The sequence below is a fragment of the Phalacrocorax carbo genome, chromosome 15 (genome assembly GCF_963921805.1).
Source record: "Phalacrocorax carbo chromosome 15, bPhaCar2.1, whole genome shotgun sequence".
Lineage (NCBI taxonomy): Eukaryota > Metazoa > Chordata > Aves > Suliformes > Phalacrocoracidae > Phalacrocorax > Phalacrocorax carbo.
This window is the reverse complement of record NC_087527.1, coordinates 16,137,729-16,161,475: the sequence shown is the minus strand read 5'-3', so window position 1 is coordinate 16,161,475 and position 23,747 is coordinate 16,137,729. Positions and strand designations below refer to the sequence as shown.

At 49.1% G+C, this 23,747-nt stretch overlaps 2 protein-coding genes across 8 annotated transcripts in view; both read left to right on the top strand.

The window, feature by feature from the left end:
• SEPTIN5 (septin 5) overlaps nt 1–5,803 on the top strand; it is a 47,438-nt gene extending 41,635 nt beyond the window's left edge. For all 6 annotated transcript variants that reach the window (XM_064466573.1, XM_064466576.1, XM_064466575.1 and 3 more), the window contains exons 10-11: nt 1,748–1,850; nt 2,187–5,803. In XM_064466573.1, coding sequence (XP_064322643.1) covers nt 1,748–1,850; nt 2,187–2,243 — 160 coding nt within the window. In that variant the 3' untranslated portion in view covers nt 2,244–5,803. The remainder of the gene's footprint in view (nt 1–1,747; nt 1,851–2,186) is intronic.
• A 144-nt stretch (nt 5,804–5,947) lies between these two features.
• On the top strand, nt 5,948–9,917 carry GP1BB (glycoprotein Ib platelet subunit beta). Of its 2 annotated transcripts, XM_009512099.2 has the most exons (3): nt 5,948–7,538; nt 8,240–8,991; nt 9,690–9,917. In XM_009512099.2, the coding sequence occupies exon 2, from the start codon at nt 8,414–8,416 to the stop codon at nt 8,963–8,965; it is 552 nt and encodes a 183-aa protein (XP_009510394.1). In that variant the 5' UTR covers nt 5,948–7,538; nt 8,240–8,413; the 3' UTR covers nt 8,966–8,991; nt 9,690–9,917. The 2 variants fall into 2 exon arrangements, with proteins under 2 accessions (XP_009510394.1, XP_064322647.1); XM_064466577.1 differs by having other exon boundaries at nt 8,240–9,917.
• Nucleotides 9,918–23,747: the final 13,830 nt, after the last annotated feature.

The window sequence follows — 23,747 nt, the reverse complement described above, 5'->3', positions numbered from 1 at the left end:
ATGTCTTGCACAGCCTGAACCCATGGTGGGGATGCTTCTGAGAGTCCATGTTCCTGTCTGAGGATTCCCCGTGCAGATCTTGGGAAATAGGCCTGGAGATTCTTTTGAAGAGCTGTTCCTAGCACTGGGTGAAATGCATCGAGCCTAATGAAACCGGGGATAAACCGTCTTTCTGGTGGGTGATAGCTGTGTGCATTGCCAAAGAGGAAGGCATTCTGCAGTCTGCAGCTCTGGCCAAATGACAGCATGACCCTTGGGATGCTGCTGTTTCTCAGACAACAGAGCCCAGGCAATTAGCAAGACTCCTAACACATCTCCAGAGATTTCTCTGCATTATCCTCCCATTACATTTGATTCTCTGTGGTTTTAGTCACAGTGATCAGAAAATAGAAGAGAGAACACTCAGGGGATTCTCATTTGAAACTTTTTTTTTTTCCCTTCTCCCTTCCATGACTGAAATGCTAGTGATAATTTTCAAGTTTAAGTAGGTCTTGGCTCATCAGTTGTAAATCTCCCCCTTCACTTCCTGCCTGAACTGGCCGGGTAGCTCTGTGCTGCCACGTTGCAGAGCAGAAATGGCTGTGCTTCATCAAGGAACAGTCCTGCATGTGTGCAAACGGCGAGGTTGGCACATTCTGTTCACACCCAGTGTGTCTCAGTACTTTTGCATAGCAGACGAGCCTGTCTTTTTCAACAGTGAGAATACGGGGTCCCAAAATAACTATGTTAAATGCTAGAGAACTGTGAGAAGTGTCACAGCTGCTATTTAGGTAGGCTATGTATCTATTAAAAGAAGAGCTTGATGAAAAGCAATTGCTCAGCTTAAGAAAAGCTTAAGTTTGGTACTGTTTCTCACGCCATGGCTAGTTACAGTGAACAAGTCTCAGAAACCCGAGTGTGGCCATTTCTAGCAATGGGATAAGGGTCCTTGTCTAGAGGGACAGTCTGGGCAGAGATCCCAACCTCCAGGGCTGGAACTGACTTAATAATGAGCCAACGGTGACTCCAAGCGGTGAACGCCTGCAAGTGGCATCTTGAATTCCCAGTTTCAGCCCAGGCATCTCCGGCTGCTACCACCCCCTCCTCACCTACGGAGAGCTCTGACTTTTGGAAGAAAGTCGCCTCCTTCCTCTGTCCCCTGCCTGCACCCGTGTGCACCCCCAGCCCTCATTGCAGTGCTGCTGCGCTGTGCCTCCTGTGGCTCACGTCTCCCACCTCCTGAATATGAGGGCAGGCTTTGCTGTTAAACTACTCCCCTGGTTTTATCTTCCTGGGAAAAAAAAGGACCATGGTGTGAGCATGTGGTGCCTTAGGGATGCTGATAGTTTGTGTTGATGCTGTGTATATGTGGAGGCACATGCACAGGTGAGCCAGAGGAGACCAGATAAGTCTTCTGTAAATGTCCCTGCTAAGCTTGCCAATGCAGTTACAAAAGGTAGTCAGAAACATCAGTCTTTTTTCTGTGTTTGCTCTCAGTGTAAACCTGGTTTGGGTTTTCTCTGTTAGCTACCCACAAGCTTCTATTTTGAAAACCTTTATTGACTCTGGTTTCATTCTGCATCTGCGTGCATCCCACACCTCTGGGCTGGATTGCTCCATGGCCCCTCCACCTGGCTGGGTGCATCCTGCCACATTGCTGGCAGTTCTGCCATCGTGAGTGGCCCCCATCACTTGGTGACACCAAAACCAGCCAGCCTCAACCACGACTGACTGTGTTTCTTCCCTCTCCCTCTCTCTCTCTCTCCAGCAAGCTGACTCAGGACAACAGGATAGAAAGCCCGATTCCTATCCTGCCTCTCCCAACACCAGACACTGAGACAGAGAAGCTGATCAAAATGAAGGATGAGGAGGTGAGACCTGTTTCTGCCTGGGCCTCCTTGGTGTTGGAGCTGGGATCTGAGGAGTTTTCAGGATTGCTCCACAGAAGCTGTCCTGGGGCTTCCTGCTCCTGCCTCCCACCATCATGGGCTCCTGGTGTGGAGGAGAGGGTGTGAATGCTGTGGCTTCCTCTGTCAGGGGAACGTGGCTCTGTTCCACCCCAGAAACAGATGCCTCTGCTCTCAGGCAGGAGTTGATGTTCTCTGAGGGATCCCTTTGTCAGCCCCAATGGACCACCCCCAGTGCAAATCACCAGCTCCCGGCCACAACAGATCCCTTTTTGACACTCTCTTCTCTGTCTCATGCAGTTACGGCGGATGCAAGAGATGCTGCAGAAGATGCAGCAGCAGATGCAGGATCAGTGAGAGGCAGGTACTCAGAGGGCAGAGGGAATCCCCCAGTGACCATCTGAGGACTGGCAAGAGCTGTGTACGTTTAGAAAAGGTTTCCTGTTGTATAGAGACTTGTGGGCAAGAGCTGCACCTGCACCCTCTAATTTATTAGCAGCAATGCTGGCTTTGCGGTCAGCTGGATTGTGGAGGAGGCTGGTCACTTAACAGTTTACTGATGTGTATTTCTTTTTTAATAATTATTCTTTCTTTTCTTTTTTCTTTTTTTTTTTTTTTAAATAGCCTGGGAAGTCTGTAAGGCATCCTTAAAGAGAAAAAAAAAAAAGAAAAGAAAAAGATCTCCCTTTCCCATGTACTAATCTCTTGTTTTGGGAATGCTCTGGTATTTAAAGTCCTGGTTTCTCTGGTGTACAAACTTGAAGACTATCTGTGTCAATGCACGTAAATGTTTACTCCCAACTGAGGTGCTGTGCCCCCCTCCCCCTTCCCTTTGTCTGGGGCCAGCACAAGCATTGTAAAGGCAGCCATACCCTCCTCTGAGTTTGACCTGCACTGCTCGGGCTCCTCAGCCTGAGGCCAGCTCTGGCCCACAGAGCTAGGGCTGGGGGTTTCTGTGTGCACTGACCTGCTCAGGGGTCCTGATGGTTGCCTGGTTTCCTGCCCGGGGTGTTTTCTGGAGTTTTTTGTTTAATGGGTTGGTTTTGTTTTTCCTATCAAGAAACTCCAGCATTTTTGCACTGAGCAGCAAAGGACTGAGTCTCTTGGGGTCAGATAGAAGAAAATGGCTTCTACTGCTCTCAGTTATGTCTTTCTGGCAGAGAGGATGAGTTGTTCACTATTGCCGGCAGGGAGATGATGGGAGTGAGCACCTTCCCAGCCATGGTTTCCTCCCACAGCAGGCTGGAGGTGTTGGTAGAGGAACCCCAGGGCCTCTGCAGTAGCTGGGTGAGGGTATCGCGTGGTTTAGCTCTGGTCATCCAACTGCAGTGTGTCTCCAGCATCTGCTCTGAAAAGCACCACAGCAGCCAGAGTGCTTAGCCAGGACTGCTTTGGAGAGGGTAGAAACCTGAGGACTGAAATCCAACCCCAAATGCAGAGCTGTGCCCTACCCCCGGGGCTTTGTGGTCCCACAAGCGCATTGCTGGCTCTGAGCTTCTCCGGGGGCAAGGCACAGTTTTTGTAGGCTTGTACCAGGGATCTGCAAGCTGCCTGCCAGGCAGGTGTTGGGTCACTGCATGGGGCTGAGTGCAGCCCAGCAAGCTTGGCATTTGCTTCCCTGCCCTTCCCCTGGGACTCAGCCCTTCTCCCCCTCCCTGGTCTGAGGCTGTTTCTGTCTCAGTGCTGGGAAGCCTGGTGGATCTGCTGGGCAGAGATAAGAGCACTCCCCAGGCAGCAGCTTCTGTCCTGTTCTTGCTTCCTGCAGTATTTTTAACTTTAGTTCAGCCAGAACAGAGCCCCTGAGTGTGATGTGCCTGACAGGGCAGGCCTCACCAGCAACACTGCCATGCTCGCAGGGAACCAGAGCCGTCGGAGGGAGAGAGATTTGGCTCTTCCCTCCGACTCCAGGGAGTGCTGCCATGGGCTGGGCCCTTCTGCTCCTCTGGCTCCTGGACTGATTCCTCTGCCCCTTTACCCCTTTGTATCTGCTCCTCCATCTCCATCTCTCCCCAGTAGCTCTCCCTGGGTAGGAAGCACAGTGTTGGCCAGGAATAGCCAGGCCCTAAATTCTGTTATTAGGCACTGCATTTGTCTGATTCCCCCATGGGGCTTGGGAGTCCTGATCAGGGCTCATCCGGGTGGTGGGTAGGTTGGCTGGTTCCAGTTATTCACTGCACAGAGCCTCTGCTGAGCCAGAACATGGGCTGCAGAGGCAGGGGAGAGAGCCTGGCACAGGGTGGAAGGACAAGCCAGGGTAGAAGCCCCTTGGCAGAAATATGCCGGCTGGGCAAGAGCGGTGTCCAACAAGGGTTTTTTTTTTTTCTTTCATTCTCCCCTGTATTGTGCTCATAAGTGTCAGAGGCAGTGCTAGCGCAGGAGAGGGGAAGGGTTCCACTTGTCTTCAATAACATGCAGGTCCAAGGTACTTAAGGAGGAAATACAGCCTTTCTTTGTGCGATGTGCTTAATTGAGCAGTGGAGTAGCCTGAAACAGGAGCTTCCTCCAGGTTTTCTGGAGCTGGTTTGCTGCTTTCCAAAGCAGGGCTGCTGAGTTCTCAGCTTTATCCATGCTAGCATAACGGGAAGCGCCTTGCAGTACCTGTTCCCTATTTTTCTTATACTGGTCTTGTCTGTGAAGAGGATATTCTGTTGCAAATGAGCCCTGTCCAACTAGAGACGTTCCACTTTCAAACACATTAATTCCTAGAAGATTCCTAGAGGCCTTTACCCTTTAAATTTGACATAGCTGAGCTGACAGCTTTTATCCTGGGCTGAGTGCGGGAGTGCTGTGTGCTGGTGAGAGCACAGGGTACTCTGGTCACAGGCAGGCAGGATTGCTGAGGGTGAGTCTGCCCCTGTCCCTCAGGGTGAGGAAGTCTCCATCAGCTCAGCGCACATGGCTTCTACATCAAGTCCATAGTCACAAGTCTGTCGCAGGGAGCTGAAGCCTCCCTCGGCCAGCTGGTGAAGGTGGTTCAAGTTGCACTTAGAAAAAAATGTACAGGAGTGAGGCACCAGCAATGGCTTCTGAAGAGGGGCAGCGGTACTGCTGAAATCACGCCTCCGTGTAGGACGTTCCCTGCCCAGAGCACCAGAGCTTGGGGGGCTGCCTGAAAGCGACTTAGAGATTGACTTTGGGGGCACCAGGGGTTCCGACTCTGTCCTGGAAGGTGGCATCTGTTTAGTAAAGGAGGAATGTTTTGTACTGCTGCATGGAGCTGCACAGTAAGCAGAGAAGAGACTCCTGAACAAATGTAGCTTGGCCATTTGGCTCTGGCAGTTAGAAGTGTGGATTGGAAAGTAATTTAACACCTCCCCTCATGCAACCCTCCACAGCCTCATGTGCGACCCCTGCACCACCCGGCGCATTCCCGCGCCTCTGCCAGCTTGGCCCTGCTGCGTGGGTCGCTGCCGGGCCGGTGTCCCGTGCCGCAGAGCTGTCCCAGGCTGCAGCTGGGGCTGTCGGTACAGTGTGTGGGACCTCGCGCCCCGCTGCAGAGGGGGCTGTGGCGTGAGCTCCTTACGTGTCGCTGCTGTGCTGGTCCTGCCTGAGCAGTCCTTGCTGCCTCCCTGCATGCCTCCCCCAGACAAGGAGGGGGTCCCGCTCTTCGTGCTCGGCGATGGCATTCCCTGCTCCTCCTCACAAACCCCGCTGCGCTTTAATGCTGGCTTGCTCCTGCCATGCAACTTCCTCACCCCCTGCTCCATTCCTAGGCTCTTTGTTTTCTGTCCATCTGTTGGGTTATTATAATATATATTTTTTTGTAAATTTCTGTTTGAACATTTTGTCATTGTGAACAAAGAAAAATGAAACCTTTTAAAACATATCCATTTTATTAAATGATTATTGTTATTATTATTAATAATAATGTTTACTACCTGAATTGATCAGTGAAATAAATACATTCAAAAAAACAACCTCTTTCTGTTTAATTTTCAGTCCCCTTGAGCAGCGTTGGTGATACATTATGGGCAGGAGAGAGCAAAACTGGCGCTGTTTCTCCTTTTATCCAGTTCTATCAGAGCAGGCTCCAGGCAGGGTTTCCTGCGTGGGGTTTCTCGCCTGTGTTTGTGTCAGAAGCTGAACAAGATGACCCTGAAGTTCTTCTATCTTTAAGCTTCCCCTAGGAGCAGTGTCTAAATTAGCCACGGGCAGCTGGGCGGGAGCCAGTCCCAGGAAATCCGTTTTATAAGCAGCCAAAGGAGCACTGTTGCGTCTGTGCTGCGTGCAGAGCCAGGATGGGTCTGGCTCTAGATCAGCTCCGTGCCACGCCTGGCCTGAACACCTGCCTCTGAAAAAAAGTAGCACCAAATGCAGAGACGCGGCCGTTGCTGAGCAAACCTACCCTGCGGTAGTCGGGCTGCTCCCAAGTGGAAAGCAGGTCCTGCAGGAAAAACTGGGCCCGTTTGTTAGCCTAAGATCTCTTTCCCACTCTGCCTGCCTGCCACAGTGAAATAGCTGGAATGATCTGCTCCGATTTAATAGAAGTCTAAAGCTTAATTGTTCTGTTTAGAGCATCAGAGATTTTCCCTTGGTTAGGGCCAAATTCTGCTGTTGTTTACGCCCTAAATCTCTTTTGCATCAGCACATTCAGGGCGTTCATCATTTCTGCTCTGTACAATGTGCACAGTACAAGGTAAGGAAGAGCCGGGCCCAACGGTGCAACAGTTTCGCAATGTAATTCTGGCGGCCTTATCCTTAGGAGTGTAGCCAATGCCTGGAGTCAGGCTGATGGCAGAAGAATGTCTGTGAGGGGGCGATGGCCTCGAAGACAAGATTCTACCTAAATGTAGTTTTGACCCTCGGACTTTCTGTTCAAGTATATGTGTAATGCAACTTCTGAATAAAGGATGTGGTCAGTCTTTCTCGGTAGCTGCAAGCTGCGCTTGTCAAGAGCTGCCGACTCACTTGGCTATGCAAAGAGCAGTTCCTCAAGCAGAGGATCTAACTAGTTTATTTTGATGTAGGCAATGAAGCACCAAGAGTTATATTTTACCCCTATAAGAATCATGAGAGGATGCAAGTGCCTGGAGGATCTTTCTCCTTGCCTCAACTATTGACACCAGTGTGGTCACTGGAAGTCCGTTTCTTTCAGCAGATCTTCCACTGATAATCAGGAGTAGATTTGTGTCACCGCTTAAGGGAAACCTCAGGACCAACACACTGCAAAGTGCTAGGTCTAACCGCTCTGCCAAATATAATCTTCCCGATGAGATAGGAAACCAAAGGCCACAGTGCTCAGGGAGTGCGGTACAAACCAGCAACGTCACCTTCCAGGTTGAAATGCGTTTTGAGTTACTACTTTGCCATTGAGACTTCGTGATGTTTCTGCTGGGCTGAGCACGTGGGCCCAGAATCACAGGTATCAGTACTGTCAGCACCTCTCCCAGCAAACGCTCTTGTGAGCAGTGTCGGCTCCCACTTCTTGGAAGACTTGCTCAGTGAAGCCTCACCTTCCGGTGACACCAGCAAACTTGCAGGAAGGCCTGATGTGGGAGGTGTCCCTGGGATAAGCCTGACCCTTATCTTGCCAGCCAGCTGCACAGGGATTATCCGGGAGCTCAGCTATGCAGCTGCAAACACTCCTGCACTGGCTGGACTGCCTTAAGATAGTTGTAAAGCCAGCAAGAAAGCAAGGATTGAACTACTCTGGTAAGTCAACAAAGCTACCTTCTGTTCTTTTTTTCTTTTTATTTGGCTGACAGATAGCACAGAAAAGCACTGCTTTGTTGCAGGTACGTGTAGTTGTTCTCCTAAAGAAGTTATAGCAGCTCATGTGTTCAGCAGTGGCACGAGACTGCAATACAAAGGCAGCTCGTTGACCCATGTCTCCCAGCACGGTCACAGCTCCAGGAGGAGATTACTGACCTGCTGGAGCAATGTCCAGCGTGGAAGACTCCACTGACCTCCACCGTCAGTGGTCAGCACCCTCTCTGCTGGCCAAGGACTATTTGTCATGTCTTTTCAAAACTGGAAAGGCTATTTTTTGCTTTTGATAACAGTAAATTTATTTCTGAACCTTCTCTTGCAGTTTGCACGAACAGAGCTTTGCTTACAGACATCATTCAGAGCTATGATAAAGCATGAGCAGTTTCATATTCTAATTTTTGATGCCTTGACATAAATTTTCTTGGCTACGCTAGTAATATGCCTCCAGTAACACTGAAAATACAGGCTGCTCTTGTACACTTCTGAGGACTAGTGGAAATTAATTTGGTGGCTGCAGCTAAGCCTCCCAGTAGCTATCTGTTCATGCCCCTCCTCAAATCCAGGGCTGGAAGACCAGGAACATTCCCTCTCCTGTAATGAGAGACCAAGAATTTGCATGTCTCTTTTAACTCTGTTCTTTTCAGAGCTCTTGCATCTCCTGTGAAGGGCATCGAATTCGCCCAACTTTAGAAACTCATCCTCAGAACAAACAAAGACAGACCTGGGCCGTGGTGTCAGTCCTAGGGTGTGCGGTGTCTACTTGCCTGGTCTCCACCTCATCCAGTCTCGTCTCACCAGGGGAGTGCTTGCAGGTGAAGATGAACAGTGGAATTCTCCTCTTGTCCTTCCTTGGCTTCCTCCCACTCGTGATACCCATATGCCCTATGCCATGCAAGTGTGCCACCAACATTATCGACTGCACGTCAAAAGGCCTAACTGTGGCAAAACTGCCAGTGACTTTCCGCTCTTCGGCTGAAGTTATCCACCTTGGTTACAACAGGCTCACCTCTATTCCCAGTGGGCTCTTTGACAACCTAAAGAGCCTCCAGGCAGTCTACCTGCAGGGCAACCCTTGGGAATGCAACTGTGACATCCTCTACTTGCGCTCCTGGCTCCAGTGGCAGCAGAACCGGACCTTATACAGGGACGTGAGATGCACCTCCCCAGCTCACCTGCAGGACCGGGTCATTGCCTATCTGACAGAAGATGAGATCATCTCCACATGCCAGCACTGGTACTGCAGCCTGGCCCTCCTCTCTCAGCTCTGTCTCTTCATCCTCCTCTTCCTCCAGGGTATCTTGGTTATCTTCATCACTGTCTACCTGCAGAAATTTCGGAGAATGAGTGCTGAAGCCCGGAGCACCACCTGAGATCTACACAGCATGCAGGCTCCTGGGTATGTTTTCAAGAAGCCCCTACAACAGTTATTAACATCATAAGGCTGAATACCCTCCTCCCTCTTGGGTGATGCTGTGCTAAGGTTGTGTGGTTTGTGATATCCAGAGGGGACAGCTCAGCACAACATCTGATCCTAACTGCAGTCCCGAGTGGGACTTGAACTGATTGGACACTTGCTGTATTTCCAAAGACCTGATCTTGGGGCTTTTAATATTTTAAACTCTTTAGCATAATCTTGATTGCTTTGCTGAGCTGGGAGTGGTTCTGGCTTGGTAGACTAAGGAAATCATAAACTACAGCAACCAGAACTGATCCAAACTGTTCATAAGCCGATAGGGGCTATAGTGCTCAAACCCTCCTGTGCTAAACTATTTCAGCCGTACTTTCCGCGATGCTTCTGGTTGCATTGTGTCAGGTGAGGACAGAGGAGGGCAGTGAACAGTTGAGGTAGTGGACTAGGGCAATGGAGAAATACAGCTTCCTTGGTGCTTCCACAGATTGCCTTAGTAACTTTGGACAAGTGACTTAGTCTTCTCCTGCCTCACTTTCCCATCAGTAAAAGGGAAGGGATGTTCTTACTTGATGATGTGTCTTTTCCAATGTTGTTCTGGGGCAGGGAGGGAGGAAGGAAATGTTTAGAAGCCTACCCATTTACCCTATCTTCATTCCTTTTCATCTGCTTATACTGACTTCAAGATGTACTGAGTCAGACTGAGGCCCTGAATGTTCATGAGAAATTTACCTTGAAGCCAGGAGTTGTTGAGACCAGAGGCTCTGTCCTTGTACGGTACCTGGCACAAGACCTCTGGTCATCTTTAGAGGCTCAAACTGCAAAACCCACCGATGTGCCTGCTGCTGCCTATGATGTCCCTTAATTATTTTTGGAACAAAGCAAAATTGAAATAAAATAATGATATATGATGATGTAAATGTCTTATTTTTCCATTCTTGGCTGTTTCTCACCCTCCCTTACACTCAAACTTTGTGCCGAGCCAAACAAATGCAAAGGCAGGTGGAGATTATACCAGAAGCGCACCATAGGGTTAAACATTGACAGCTACTGGCTCCCACAGTGGGCCAGTCTGAGCGTGGAGTTCCTGCTCCTTCCCGAGTCGATATACGATGGGGGCTGGAAAGGGAAGGATGTTTCTTGTTGCCGGCACACCTGTAGGGCGATGGCCCTGCCGACTGTGGGTGAAGGGCCCCGGTGCCCTGGGTTCCCAACCGCAGTTCGGGGGGGGCTCACGGTCTTCCCCAAGACCCCAGCCCCAATTTGGGGGGGCTCTCGCTCTCCCCCAAACCCCTCACATCCCGTAAGAGCAGCCGCCAGAAGAACCCCCGGCCCCGTGAGGGGACAGCCGGGAGGCGCCGGTGCCTCGCGCCGGCGCTAACGGTTCTTTAACGGTCGCCAACGGACGATCGCCAATGGGCTCCGAACGCCCCCTAACGGCCCTGCCCGGCCCCGCCCGCCCCCCCCGCCTGCCCGCACCGCCCGGCAGGAGGCTGCTGAGGGAAACCTGCGAGGAGGAGGAGGGAGGAGCTGCTCTGGGCGCTCAGGGGGGCCGCCTGAGGAGAAAAGGAGGGTCCTTGGGGCTCCTCTGCCTCAGGGTGCTTCACCTCGGCTCGGCTCACTTCAGCGGCCCCTGCTAGCCCCAGAAGTGTGAACTGTTGACGTGGAATAAGCCCTTGGTGCTTGGGCGGAGGCCGTGCGGATGGAGGCTGAGGCTGGAAGATGGGGTCCTCTGCACGGCATGAATCCTTCTTGCTGTGCTGATGGGCGTCGAAGGCTGAGGAGGACGATCGCCATGCTGCGTGCGCCTGGGCCAACCTGACGTGAGGTAACTGACACGTAACTCTGCCTCAGGAGGCCCCTTTCCTCCTGTCCCTCTCTCGGCACCATGTCCCTCCAACAACAACCCTCCGTGGCGTTAGCCTGATGGGATGGTGCAGTGTAGCACCCGAGGAAATGGAGTTCCAGGTCAGGTTTGGTTTTTCTTCTGGGGATTGGACCTTGCTGGACTGTGTAGCAAGAGCACCTCTTGCTAGGGGCTGCAGTATCTCCTGCAATATCGCCAGTGACCATGGCCTCCAAGGGGGCACGCAGCTCCGCCGAGGGGCCTGCTCTGGGGAGATGCCAGAATTGATGCTCCATGAGGCCCCCTGATACTTTCAAATCTCTGATTTTTAAGTACTGTTGGTTTTTTTTTTCAACCCTGAGGAACAAACTTTCCACAGGAATAGAAAGTCTATTTTCTGGCTTTTTTCCCCTGGTGTCCTTTACCCAGAATCAAGATGCAGCTGTGTAAGGAAGTAGCTCAACCCACTATCTTCCCTTTACCCCTTCCTTCTCATTTCTTTAGGTCAATTTCTTTGTTATTTTAGCTGGTTTATGCCTGTTTACTAATACAAGTAAGGGATATAAAAGGCTTTTGCCTTCCCAATACTATTGTGAAGCATGCCAGTGTGGCAGAATAAATCCCTGGTTTTGCCTGTGGATTTTTAGCTGAATTTACCCACGTTAGAGGATATTGCTAGTGCACGTGGGCAGGTAATGATAGTGCTACAGGGACAGGCTCCGTTGCTGTGAGAGGCTGGACTGGGAGCAGGCACAATCCCAGCACTGTGACTGCTCAGCTGCCTGCCTGTCAGCACTGCTGTGGGGTGCTGGAAAACCGTCAGGACTTGGTGTTCCCACAGAGACAGAACAACTGCTGACTTCGGTTTCACTTCCCCAGGGAGGCAGGAGGGGTCCTGACTCTGCATCATTCAGTCTTGGCACACTAAAAGGTAAAAGCCTTTTTGGCATCATTTGCACCTGTGAAGAATGTGACCAGCCATAGCGATGTGATAATGAATTGCACCAAGCACAGAGTGATTTGTATGCCATGGCAGCATGTCTAATCCATAAATCTAGACCCTGCATGTCTTGGCTTCTCCTGGCTCAGAAAGCAGCACGTCACAGATGCTTTCTTGCTTCGCTGGCCTCTGGAGTATCTGCTGTGCTGCTGCTGGAGGGAGAACTGGCTTTTTTTTCTGTTGGGAGGGACTGTCCAAGGCTGCATAGTGGCTTCAAAGGGGAAGCAGTGGTGAAATATGGCAAAGATAAATGCAACCTATTAAGCTGCTTTGTAAATTGCTTCCTAGTAGCAAGGCTGATCCAACAACTGGGCATGCAGGATTGGGCTGCCAGTGCTGCTGGACAGGCTGCTGTATTGCCAAAGGTTCAGGGTGCTTCCAAGCAGCACCTTTCTCTGAAACATACTGGTTTAAAAACCCTGGGAAACCAAATCAAAGTGTGTTTGCAGCCCCTCGATGCAGAGCTCCAAACCTGAGGTGTCTAAAAGGCAGGCCAGAACTTCCTAAGTGAAGGACACAATGGTTGGTAGATGACATTGGGGGTGGCACACTGGTCCTTCCTTCTTTCAAATGCCTTGTTTTTCAGTTATCTGCATGGTGACGCTTGCACACTTTGCAGAGTAAAAGAAGTCTTGAAGGCAAAGCAAGCAGATTTTGGAACCTCGAGAATTTTAGCCCAAAATCCCACAGAGAACTATTATTTCAGTCCCTGTTCCCTATGGTGATAGTGGTTATGTTTTGCTTCAAGCCTGCTGCAGGTGCTTGTTTGTGTGACACCTGGGAACCTACCCCTGGTGTTTTAAATAGGCTTTCATAGCTTCTGCACCTTTTTATGTGGGATGATGACATCACATTTGTACACATAAAGAACAGCTTGTTATCACTCACTGCAGGGCTTGGTCACTGAGACAGGCAAGTCTATGCAACTGTTGGAGATTGAGCAGTGAATGGAGATCGTTATGAAGGAAAGTCCTGCAGAAGCACGGTATATCCCAGTCTCATGTAGTCACAGCTGTATGCTGTGTGTGTGCCCAAGTGAGAACAGTCAATGGATGCCTTGGTGGCAGCCTGGTGTGGGATTTGTTGCATTGCTTACAAATTGGAAAAGACATTTTTCATGGTCATTAATATGAAGCTACCTAGTCTCCTTCGAATCCCTCATTTCCCTTCAGGATTGAAGTATGCAGGGCATCCCAGAAAGAGTGCCAAGAAAAGCAGTGTTGATTCTACATCATGGAACATCTTGTCTGTCCTAGGGTACATAGGAGAACTATTTTAGAAATGTTCAGAAATTGATTTTACTTTTTTTGTATATTTGCATATGAAAACCAAGGCTCCTTCAGGCTCATAAGCCTGATTTTTAGAGGGCTTTAATGGAGAGCACATGGTCTAATTTAACAGGTCTCCATGAATGATTAGTTATCTAGGGTAAATGCCTTGAAAGCTATAGGTTGCAGTATCAAGGTTTGTTCTGAAGATGGTATGTGTGTACATGCTGTATGTCTAGATAAAGGTATATGTTCCCTGGGAGGACAGGATAGAGCACTGCTGGAGGAAGTAAAAGATTTAAGTAGTTTTAGTTAAAAAAAAAAAAAACAACCACACAAACAAACAAAACCCACAAAAAAAAAAAAAACCACAGAAAACATAAAAAAAACAACCAAAACCAGACCAAATAGTGCTCTTAAATCTACAAGTAATATTTTTCTATTTCTTTACGTCTCATGGTCTGTTTCTGCTCTGAAATGTTTGTGGCTACCAAGAACAGAGTATGCTGGGAGGTAGTTCTTTATATTTCTACACAGGAGGATTAACCTGTGAGTTATGAAACCCAAATGCAGGAATGCCCCTATGGACAGCTAATGGTTCGGGCTGCATAGCTCCGACGTGCAGTGCCGTCCCGTTTGCAGCAGCTGATGATCGCCTCTAACCCGCCCTGTCACAGCTTTTGGGGCCGTACCACTGGCACTCGTCTGCATGCAAACAGAGCTCTGCTCCTTGGCTCTCCCCAGAGCCGGTGCCTGTACTGACGCGTAGCTCGGGTTTGCTCGGGAGAGGGCAGCAAAGAGCCTTTAATCTCCCGGCTGAGGTGGGCCTTGGGAGAGGTTGAAGGCGGGTGGGATGGGTGTCTGCCCAAAGAGACTGACAATGATGCTCGACTGAGTTGCCCAAGCAGCAGACGTTGCTTTTTGAACCCATAACTATTAGTTTAAACAGTCTTTTTTTTTTTTGGTGGTGTTCCAAAACATCAGACTGAAACCAAAGCGTGGGGGAAGGTGGGCTGCTATGGCCGTGACGGAAATAGTGTTGGTTCTCTGTGGGGTGTTTAGCCTATGAGCTTTGGAGGGATGAAATCCACCCTTTGGCAGGTGGGGAGAAAAAGTCTTGCCCATCATCACTGAGTGATGAGAGCAGTGGGTTTCTGCTGGCGTCCCTGTTGGAGATGGGAAGGTGCCTGGAGGTAGGTGCTCTGGGAATACCCCGTGGCTAGGTAGGACAGAGGTGCAGAACAGCTCAAAGTTACTGGGGTTGGTTCTGTTCATCCGGGGAACAGAAAATGCAGAGGCTGAAGAGACAAACATGTAAGCACCCATGGAATTCAAATGCCCCTGCACGGGGCAGGAGCTGAGGGGAGCTGAAGTCTGGATTGAAGTGCTGTGAAACACTGACATCACCTGTTACAAATCATAGCCCTTAACTTGGTTGTCTCTCATGGGATGTGGTAAGGGTTGCGCCTGTGTTTGGGGAGCTTTTTCCACCAGGGGCTTTTATCGCTGGCATTCTCAAGCTCACCAAGAGATGGTGCGGGTGCCCACACTTGCTTTGCAACTCTATTACCTGATCTTTCAACACAGTGTTAGCAAGCTAATTTTTTTTCCCAGGACGAGACTTTAATTCCCTCCCATTGATCATAGCCAAAGAAGAGAGCTCAAATGGAGATTTTATTCCAGGAACAATGGCCCCATTATGTGCTGTGTCATGCTCTCTGTGAATGAACCTGCTGGTGAAATGAAGGCTTTTCCCCAGGCTGTTTTGTACCTTTCTCAGGTGAATCTTCGTATTAGATCAGCTGCCTGGATTCCTGCAGGGAGAGAGAAGGGAGGTAAAGCATGAAATCTTTGTTCTATGGGGACATGAGACAAAATGACAGTCAGCAGGACTTGGGCTTCATATTTAGTTTCCATAAATCCCCATGTGCTGCAGTGAGATTTTCCACATTAAAACCTATGAAGCGGAGGGCAGTTCCCCTGCACAGCGGTACATGTTTTTCTGCCTTGTAATGCTTCTCTCCGGGTCCAGTCCAAAGCCTCCGCCCTGGGCTGGTTGTTCACTTCAAACCAAAGATAGCATCATCCCTCTTGCCTCATCTTCAGCTCTGCTGTGAGCTGCTGCCTATTCTGTTGGTACCTGCTCTTCCCCACCCCTCCCAATGCTGTCAGCATTTCTCAAGTTGTACATAAAATGTAGCTTGCTGCTTTCCCATGTTTGGACCTTTGCTGGCTGAGCTGCACCAAAACAATCAAACTGATTAAATCCAGTGCAGAAGGCTTTGAAAGCAAGACACTGGTGTTCTTGATCACTTCCTCTCCTCTTGTCCCCTCTGCCACTCTCTGTCAAAAATGGCATTTTAATGATCCCTTTGCTGCTTTTCCTCTTTGCCTGAGACTTGCAAAACTGCAAGCAGCAATGTTGTAATTTCTGTGCTGCCTACCCCTAAATGAAGGGAAACTCCCTAAAAGCGCTGTGCCTGAATTTCAGTGTGCAAATTCCCCTGCAGTTTCCTACAGTGCTTCAGTGGGGCCATTTGTATCTATCCATCGCTGGCTCTTGGCCTGAGCAAAAAAAGGACCATAATGTTTTCTATTTCTGTGTTGAGTGAGGCACATGGAGAGGAGGAAAAGAGATATGCTTAATGTAAGGTAAGGGTGGAGAGAGAGGGAACTGTGTTGTCTGTAATTTGAAAATCTATCATGACATATATTTTCACATGTGGATCTGAGAGAAGGCTCTGCGTTAAGTGCGGTGTGGTTTGAACTATGTGGTGGTAAGTCACTCTGTGTTGCAATAAGCCAGTGCCCTAGTCTTTGTTCTAGGCATGCAGGGGAAAAAAAGATGTGGAGATGCAAATGCTGAAAATGTGTGTAACAAAGGCAGTGGAGTGAAATCCTAGTCCTGCTCTGTTCTGCCATTGACTTCAGGAAAGCCCAGGTTCACTGAAGGAGCCTTTGGAGCGTGTGCTAGGCCATGCACACAAACTGCCAAGAAAAATCCCTTATTTAATGAGATCCAATGCAGGAAGGCACAGCTGTGGGGCAAGGGCACTTGATTATGCATGTCCTGGTAGTGTAACATCAGTTATGTACAGTAAGGCAAGTATTTCTAAAACCACCAAAAGCATCTGAGTCCTGTCAAAACGAGAGGAAACTGGGATGAAAGTTGGGCACTGTATCCCCTAAACTTGTTCCAGTGGTTAATTAGCTGTGGAAAAATTAGCATGTAATTTCAATCCCTGTTTGTCTGAGTTTCCAGCATTCCTACCTTGCCTTGCCTTTATCTGTAGATGTCTGCGAGGCCCCATGTACTAGGCACTCTACGTTCCCAGGGATGGGAAATTGTGAAATCCATGTGGGATGGGAAATTATCTCAGATGTTTCCCATCTTAGATAGAGGAAAAAGAGCCTATTTTGGAAATGATTCAGCTGAAACCCAGGGTGTACAACTGGTGCATTCATCTTCATGCTCACCCTCCTGCCTACTAGCAACCCACTCAATTTTTCTGAATGAAAAATTATTCTAATCCAAAAATTGGATCTTCAGTATTTGTGAACTGGAAAATAGACATCTAAATAAGTCCACTGACTTATAATTTTTTTTAATCCATGTTTTAAAAATAGACACTTATACCAACTGTTCCTTGGTCTTGCCAAGTTGGGGATTTTACACTGAAATAATAATTAACTGAATGGTTTCCACCAGCTTTGTATCTTGCACAGGCAGGCGGGTCTGTCTGCTGAAGTATATTCCATTGCACGTGGTGAGACAGCAGAGGAACAGAAAGAGGAGGATGGCGTAAATAGTCTTTGTTAGTAGGACTGCCAGCGACCTCATGGCCAAGTGGGCTGCCACTGTCGAGGAGAGTTGGCTTATGGTCCCATCTGGAGCCAAGCTTCTGTGGCACAGATGTTCCTGCAGAAGGTTGGATCTTGCCTGAGCTATAGCTTTATTTTTGTTTTGCTGTGCAAGTGGATCCACCTGATGGAAGCAGTGCAGGACTGATTCTCCCCAAAGCAGAAGACTTTTGCTGCTCAGAGGCTGAGAGTTTGTTAACCACAGCAATCCAGCAGGTCTTGGAAGGACTCCCAGGATCCCTGGAGGTGCTGAGTTGTGCGTGGTGACATACTGGGAGTCCAGCATCCGCTGTGTTGCTCTTATTTCAAAGGAAATGTCAGTCAGAGAGGGGTCCTCTCCCCTGTTGGGAAGCAGCTGGAGTGCATATCAAATGGGAGCTTTTGCTGCGGTGGAGGCAGCCTCTTGCGTGGAAGGGAAAGGAGCAGGCAGGGGGCCCAGTGGCTGATCCAGCACAGGTTTGTCCAGGCATTAGTGCTGCTGAGGACCTCGAGCACGCTGCAGCCCCAGAGATGCTGGTGTGATGTCTCCTTAGGCTGCGCTGTGGCAGCTGGCAGGGGAAGCGGGTGGGATGTGATGCTGAGCTCGGGTGCTGCACAGTTAACAGCTGCACCCTGCCAGGTCCCAGCAGCCCTGCATCGACACCGGCAGGGTGTAAGGTAATGCAGTGCTGAAGTAGGCTGGTACGGAGACGGACATCTGTGTCCAGGCCAAGAAGCATGTAAAGCTGAGAGGCTGCGTGGAACTACTCTCCTTCCTGCTGTTAAAGCCAGCAGGAGCCTTGTGTAAACTGTGCCATGGTTTTAATGACTACCCATTAGAAGAGATAACTTACTACAGTATGGGGTGCTCTCTTGTACCCTTCTCTTGAGCACTTCTCCTGAATTCTTGGGCCATGAGTGGATCTGCCAGTGTTCCCCATATTGAATGAGATGGGCTGTCCTCCAACTGGCAATTGCAGGGTTGGACTGGTGCCACAAGGAGTTCACCAAGGTTGCTGGAGGGTGTCATGGCTGGGGTGTCCTCACTAGCTGCCCAGCGTGGCCAGCACTAACCCATCCTCAGAGGCATTTCCCCTCAGTTTCCCTGAGCATGAAAAGTCTGAGCAGAGTGCTGCAAAGGTGAAGAGGTCCCTGGCAGCATTGACTGCTGGCTGTCCATTTGCTGCTGTGAGCTGTCTGGAAAAGGTTTCCTCTCTCAGCTAGGGAGGAAGAACCTCACTGCAGAGTCTGGCATCAGAACTACCAATGCTCAAAGCAAGCCAACAGCAAACAGCCCTCAAGATTAAGTCTGTGCAAACCACCAGGAAAATGACCAGGAGTGCGCAGAAAAAAGGGCTAGACCTGATGGGCAGTTTCCTGGCAACAAGGAACTTGATCTGGGCCGATTACTGAGTATTTACAAATGCTGAAGCAGTTGTTGCCTATTGAGCTGGCCTAGTTGCATCCTCATCAGTTCCTACAGATGGAGAATGAGTGGCAAGAATAACAGAGGACAGAGGATCTGGTTACAGGCTGAGAGAGGAATGCCAGGATTTCCTTGCTTGTCTTGACGCTGGCTTTCTGCTTCTCCTGCCCTGCCCTCCTACCTTACTGGCTAATCCAGCCCCAGTTCAGAGTCCAGCACAACAGGAAAGGGAGGCTCTTCTGTTGGAGCCGCTGCACTCAAGTCAGTGTATGCCAAGCTGTACATAAAATAAGACACAAAATACAGTGGAAGTGCTGCATCTAAGCTTGCAATGGAGAGAAAAGCAGTAGAACTTGCAGGCTGCCATGAGACACCCTGTAACTTGACAGCAAAGCAGCTTTTGCAGGGACTTTGTGAGCAGAAGGAAAAAGCTGAAGTCTGTTTTACTGAGTAGAGTTATCAAGAAACTTAATCTAGAAAGTTAATCTCGGAAGTATGTGAAGTTTGAACATCTGTAAGTGCTTTGAGATTGGTGAGTGAAAAATGCTGGGCAGAAGGAGAGGGTGTATCTGTGGTTCAAAGCAGGGGCAAGGATATACCTCCTGGCTACAGCTTGGCTATGCAATAACTTCTGAAAACCTATTTCTTTCCTTTTGAAATACATTTGACTGCACTAAGAGGCATGGTGTTCTCAAAATGTTTTACTTGGCTTGTCCAGTGCTTCCTGGCCTCTATTCCTTCTCTTTTCCTTCCCTATTCTTTGCAAACAATTCAGTTTGATCCTCACTTTACTTTGCTTAGGTTTAGTATTTCCCTCAAATATTTAAGGCTATGATACTTATCTTGAACAGCAAGCCAAGGAATCACAGAAATTCTGTGGTAATGTCTCACTCTCCTTTTGCTACACAGAGGCTTCCCTGAGCAGATTTGTAAGCTCCCTAGCTGCTGCTTATTCCATCCTAATGCAGCATAGAGGATTTGGTCTGTTACCTTTTGGATGGTGGGACACTTTAAAATAGCTGCAGGCGCCGTTCATCCTTTCACCTACCTTGTGATGAACCTGCTGTTTTGGGAAGCATGGGGAACATAGTAAAAAAAAATTGTCTGTCTAATAGGTACTTCTCATCAACAGATCTCAGAGGGCTTTGCCAAGCTGGACACCAGTTGTTACACCTACTGCAAAGATGGAGAAACTGAAGCAGGGCAAGTTTTTGGGACATGCCTGCTCTCAGCACATCAGCGCAAAGCTGGGATTGAACACCGCTGCATCTTGCACCAGCTCCCTGGGAAGCAAGGGGGAAGGATGCGCAGCCCAGGGTGGCTATCTTGCATATAGCTCTTCCTCACTTTCTTCTCAATAATTTGCACACTGCAGAAGAGGGACCGTGTTCCCCTGGTCTTCTTGGTTAAGTTAATCATCAGGTTCCCTCTAGGTTTCAGTAACTCTGAGGCTGGAAGAGTTGGTGTTACAGACTGACACCAGGGTCTTGGGGGCAGTGTCTGTCTTCAGGCCCCGTGCTTAGACGGGCAGCTGCTGACACCTCACAGAAGTCTTGTAAAATGCTGCAATGAGTCTTCTCAAAATATTGAAATCCTGGTGTTACAGGAATGACAGGGAAGAAGGGCATTTTTTGATGTGTGGTGCAGTTGGGAGCTGCTGCACTGGGAAGAGATCTTTCTAATCCTGGTCTTGTTGAGCATGAAATGTGTACTGCAGTCCAGCCAGGTGCAGAATGAGCAGTGGAAACAAAGGTCTCCAGTCCCAAACACACTTCACTCAAGTGTGCACAGAGATATGGAACAGTGTCCTCTTTCAGTGTGCAATGGAAATCAAATCCTGCTTTCATCAGGTCTGCGTGGCCTTGGAGTAGCTTCATTTCTCTGTGCTATGCCGCAGTGATGCACTCGGCTCCCCGACTTGTGAACCACAACACCCACTGAGGGATGTGTCTTCAAGCCCTCAGCCATTTTTCCTGGAGCCTGAGATACGAAGGCACTTGTGATGCTCAGAGAAGGGAGGACAGAGTGCATGCCTGCCCCATAAGATAATGCGTCTCCACCTACGCCTGGCATGGCTGTGTTTTTTCTAGCTCTTTTGTGGTTTTGTTGTTCTCCCCTTGCACCCACAAGACCCTGCTCTGGCTATAGCAATTGGCTAAATCTTTGTTGTGTTCCTCCCGCAGGACCCAGGCGCAAGCCCAGCCAAGCTTTTCATACATGTTTGCAGATGGACCTTTGCCCCTATGGTTTGCCTGGCCCCCTCTTCACCCGTGGACAGGCACTCCAGTGCATGAAGTGGACATTTTCCAGCCCTGAGCTGCCAGAGTTAATTAACCTTCTGCTAAGGCCAGGCCAGTCTTTCTGGGAAACTAGATCCATTGGGCTGTGCATTCCACAAGCCTCTCTTTGCCTGGCGTCTCGTGTATCTGGGCAGGAAAAATCCATTTCTTCCTCTATATTTGGGATTGGAGAGGGCAGAAACTCTGGGGAAGAGAGAAGGGATCGAGTTCCCCAAGTCTCCCTGCTGTCAGCAGCTGCCAGGAGCTCGCCATGGGACAAAACCAACACAAAGCTGCTGGAGATGCCTTGGCTCTTCCTGGGTGGAGGATGTACACATGCGGTTTTCCTCATATTCTCTGAGAAAGGGCCAAGTCTCCTTCCTTGCAGTAGAGCTGTCTTTGTGTAAGGCAGCTGCCATAGCTTCCTAGGAACTGCTTGGCATGACAGGTCATAACGTTGCTTTCCAGCTTAGCCCTTGTCCGCTCTCTTCCGGCAGGCTTGCCCCACTTTCAGAGCAAAGCACAAGGTTTTCCTCTCAGTGCTGCAAACCCCTGCAGAATAATGTTCTTAATGCCATTAACCTTTTTGGATTATGGGGCCCAATTCCCTCCTTTGCTTTGAGGTTTTGGAGGTCCTTGAGATACCATTTTCCAAATAGCCCATGGAGACAGAGGTCAAGGATTGACTGGGGCCTCACTGAAACACTCTGGGCTCCAGTGGCTGAATTCTTGGGGCAATCTGTGGAGATGATTGTGGAGTTCTTCCCTGGCTGATCTTTATCTTAAAAAAAATACCCCTTTTGCACTGTGCCCAGTGCATCTATGTGTTTTCAGGCTCATACCACCTGCGTTGCTGTGCTTCGTCTTGTGGTGGGTTAGTGCTGGTGCTGGAGGGAACAAATGCTGGGTTGTTCAGTGTCCCGACACACATGTGCCTGACTACTGTTGGTATCATGCTGTATAAGGCCATTTATCTCCTCCTCTGTGGGGCAAACTGCTCCCTTCCAAAAGGCCCTAATCAAGCAGAACGCTGGCCAGACCTGTTCCCGTTAACTGAGCCTGTCTTTCCCTGTAAGAAAAAAAGAAGTCTGATCATGCTGTCTTCCAAAAATAATAATTAAAAAGTATAAGCTTGCATGAAAGCATGTTATGCTCTGGAGAAAGAAAGATAGGGACCTTTTTGACTGGTGCTGGCGGCAGGATACACGGACTTGTTTGCTTAATGTGAAAAAAGCCAGAATTTACCTGTATGGTCCACTCCTGTTTGGATAGAGGCTGCAAATCCCCCCTTTCCCATCTAGTACTGTGAGTGAGTTGCAGTAAATCAGGACAAGCTGAGAAATTGGTTGGGTTTTTTTTTTTTTCCAAAGGGCCTTGATTGTCCAGCTATTTTTCTCCCTTGGTGCCGCTTCACGCCAATTCTGACTTTGATTAATAGGTCTTTGAATAAAATGTTAATCTAACTAGGGGTCTTTGGCCCAGCCCCCCCGCCCTCCATGCTGTGCTCCAGAAATATCAGAGAAAACACACAGAGGTTTTGTCTCCCTGCAGAGCGCTTGTAGCTTTTGATTAATGGGTGGAAGGGCCCAGCTCCAGGTTTGTGGCATCTCTCCCGACTGCAGAAAAATAAGCAAAAAGTCACCAAACATGACACAGAGAAGGAAAGTCCCAGGAGCTGCAATGAGAAGAAAGAAAGGAGAGAGAGAAAGCAGCTTATGATTCAAGACGTACCCCACTGTAAGGCTTGGTATTTGCGAGTCTGAGTTCAGACCCTCATCTCCAGTTTAACTTTTCTTTATAATGAGCTCAGACCACATTGCTGGATTCAGCAGTTTCCAAGCTCTGGGACATCTTAACTTCTAATATCTGCATCATGAACTACTCTGCACATTGCCCTGGGCTGACACTTCACGCACACATGTTAAGAATGGCTAAGATGGCTTAATAAAAAAATGAGACCTTACATTTCAAACAGGACACGTGTTTCCCCTCTTCCTCTGCGAACTCTTGCCCATTCTCTGAATCAAACTTCTTTTGGAGCTTCTGAAATGATCACAAACATGTGTTTCATTCCTGTTTTCTGGCCAGTACTGAAGTCAGAAAGGCTGTTCTTGTATTACTTTCATGTGGAAGCCAGACCTGCTGGAGATTTGCTTGTTCCCTCAAGGTGGATGGTTTGGTAGAACTAGATATATAAGAAGCTACTCATGCGAGGGCTTGTCTACATGGGGCATTAGGCTCAAGTGGGTTGGGAAGTCAAACTGAGCTACTACGTTATTCTGAAAAAACAGGGGGCTCATCAAAAAAGCTATTCCTGAGGTAAGCCCTAAGTAATGGTGTGGGATATGCATGAAGTGTGAGGGAGAGTGAGGACTGACGTGTGTACCACTTTACAGCTCCCTTCCCTTGCAACCCTTCTGTCAAACAGTCAGTGCCCCGCTGCATTCTTCCATTTTGTAATGGAGTAACTGAAGCAAAGCTTATATCGCTTAGCTGCCGGTCACAGAGCTGGAAGGGAGAGGGTGGGCTGTAAGGCAGGTGGTGTTTCTTGTATGTGTGCTCAGTGTTACAACACTAACTAGGGGAAGGCTCACACCATTGAGAAAAGAGACAGAAAACACCTCTGAATGTTCTGAGCCTGGATTTTTTGACCAGAATATGTAGAGCTTTAATTTGTGCTGTTGCAATGCTCCCTTATGCTGAGGAAGAGTCCTGCATCCTCAGCCACTGGAGAAAACTTTCAATTAAGCAAAATCAACCCTGATACCAAGAGAAATTTATGTTTTCTTCACCTGGAAGGAATTTATGAAACAGTGTGGCCTTTCCTGGCACCCATGTGGAATTGGGACATTCACTCATTCACTGTACGGCCTTTCTTCTCCTCTTGGCATCTCCCTGGAGGCCTCGTCAGTCCTTGATGGGCCTGTCATCCAACTCACTCGACAAGTGACATGCCTGGAGGGTGCGGCCGTCCCTGCTGACAACAGCTTTGTTTTCCATGTGATGGATGGCTTTGTGGCCCAAGCCTCGCCATTGTCCCCTCTCCTGTGGCCGTGTTTCGGTGATTCTTATCTCTCCCCTGGGC

Coding starts and splice junctions, on each gene's coding strand:
- GP1BB (XM_009512099.2), top strand. CDS start 8,414: ATGAACAGTGGAATTCTCCTCTTGTCCTTCCTTGGCTTCCTCCCACTC.